Source organism: Sinocyclocheilus rhinocerous, unplaced genomic scaffold, assembly GCF_001515625.1.
Source record: "Sinocyclocheilus rhinocerous isolate Xijiao unplaced genomic scaffold, SAMN03320098_v1.1 scaffold3579, whole genome shotgun sequence".
NCBI classification, from domain to species: Eukaryota; Metazoa; Chordata; class Actinopteri; order Cypriniformes; family Cyprinidae; genus Sinocyclocheilus; species Sinocyclocheilus rhinocerous.
This window is the reverse complement of record NW_015641056.1, coordinates 1-2,140: the sequence shown is the minus strand read 5'-3', so window position 1 is coordinate 2,140 and position 2,140 is coordinate 1. Positions and strand designations below refer to the sequence as shown.

Here is a 2,140-nt window from a genome sequence, read left to right as displayed (position 1 = left end):
GCGATTCGGCGCAGCGCAGACGTGATTTAATACGTGTGGCCTTTTTCTATGTGAAAAAAAAAATCATAAATTCCAGTTTATGCTGTTTGATTATGGCTTCGAAGGTCGTAGTTGGAAGCTGTTAGCCCCGGCTGGCCCGTGCGCACTGTTGAAATGCGGCTAATAATTTCTGACTGGCACATAACTGAACAAATGTAAACGGGTTAAGGCGGGGCCCCCACAAGGCGGGGCCCCTGGGCTGCAGCCCATTCAAGCCAAATGGTAAGTCCGGCCATGCCTGTAACCCTAAAAGCTAGTTTCTCCTCTTGGTCTTCTATAATCTGCACCGTTCACTAATGCGAAGCTCACACAGTACTTTACACCAGTGATCGATACAAAACATGCAATGGCCAAAATGCATTACATTACACACATTTAGTAAATATATATTAGATATAAAATACAATGAATCATTTAACATTTACTTAAACATGATGCGTATTTGGTTGCTTACCGCATTGAACATGGAGTATATACACCAAAAAGTTCAAAATGAGTGTAAAAAGAAAGCCCATTTCGACGCCCGGACGTGTCCTACATCTCCATGGCGAAAGCGAAGTATATGGCGTTGTTTTAATGATAAATGTCAAGAGCGCATATATTGTAGCGCGAAAGCACATTAATATAATGCGCGAGCGCGAGTCTCGAATCTCCTCCTCGGCACAGACTAAATACTTGGTGCTTTACTGTGCGTTCACACCGAGAGCATCAAACATCGCTCTGGCCGCCCTGCCAACAATGCTGTAGAAAGATTCGTGGACGCTCTGATGTAGATCTAATACTTATCTTGTATTTAAAGGGGCCACAAAGCAAACAAGCTTGTTGATCTTGTGCAGACTGACCACAAGGAGGGTAACGTTATAAGTTAACCTCATTAAATATTGTTGTGGACGAAGTATTAAGATACTTTACCTAATAATGTATAAAGCACTGTAAAAATACTCTGAGACAAGTAAAAGTCCTGCATTGAAAATGTTACTTAAGTATAATCAGGTATAAACATTACTTAATGTAAGTTTAATCAGGAAAATTGATGTAAAGGTTTAAAAGTGAACTGGGACTATTATACTATTATTTATTATATAATTAGATTATTATTACTATAACGTCAATGCACATCAGCAACACACCAGAAACACCAACAATCTCAGACCCCTTGGTCCACGCATCATTTTGGGACACGTCGTAGATTATTGGGAACCCCGCCACAGCAATAATCAGCCTCTCCTCCATTTTGCTTGGGAACTAATGTGGTCGGAACCAAAGTTTACAGGGCTGCGTTCTCTAGAATCCTCTCAAGCGGTGGACTTCTACATTCCGATTGGTTGTCGCCGAACCGCGTCATAGCTCATTACCATAAAGCTGACCTGATTTCAACTCTTCTCGAGGCCCTCAACACCGGCGTCGTATGGCAAGCCGTTTTAGCATTTAAAAGTTTGTTTTGACTATCCATAAATATAATTTAAGATAGGAACAATTGTATTTTGACGAGTCATATAATTCGACTAGACACAATGACAATTAGAGATATCTGCAATTATAATTGCACTAGTAAAAAATCGGATTAGAGATATCTCTAAATACTTTGACTAGTCAAAACTCCATTTAAGACATCTGTAATGACGTCACAGATATCTTCTATAGGGCGTCACACATACGCAAAGGTAATTAGAGATATCTCTAATTCAGTTTCGACTAGTCACAATTATATTTTAAGATATCTGAATTGTACCTGCTCCTAGTCGAATGTGCTGTTGTGTGACGTGAGACTAAATTTACTCAGCTCCTCCCAGAGCCCCTCCCCGACTAATGTTTAGTGCTAACTGCTAACAACAGTGGTCGGCAAGCCGTTTTAGCATTAAATACTACTTGCTGTACTAGTCATAATTTAGTTTTGACTAGTCAAAATTCCAATTCCAGATATCTATTCTGCAATTTTGACTCGTCGTAATTGGAATTAAGATATCTACAATGTGATTATGACTATTTATGGATAGTCAAAACAAACTTTTAAATGCTAAATCTTGTTCGCATTCTGTACAGTTCATGTCTGATCCCACACGCTAGCGTCACGTGTTCATGAGGATTAGGCTAATCATCC

The 2,140-nt window shown here is 39.7% G+C and overlaps 1 protein-coding gene across 1 annotated transcript in view; it reads right to left on the bottom strand.

The window, feature by feature from the left end:
* The window catches only part of LOC107754449 (class I histocompatibility antigen, Non-RT1.A alpha-1 chain-like), a 20,042-nt gene extending 19,166 nt beyond the window's left edge, over positions 1–876 (bottom strand). Inside the window, exon 1 of the mRNA XM_016570888.1 lies at positions 494–876. Within this exon, the coding sequence (XP_016426374.1) occupies positions 494–659 (166 nt within the window). The 5' untranslated portion in view covers positions 660–876. The remainder of the gene's footprint in view (positions 1–493) is intronic.
* Positions 877–2,140: the final 1,264 nt, after the last annotated feature.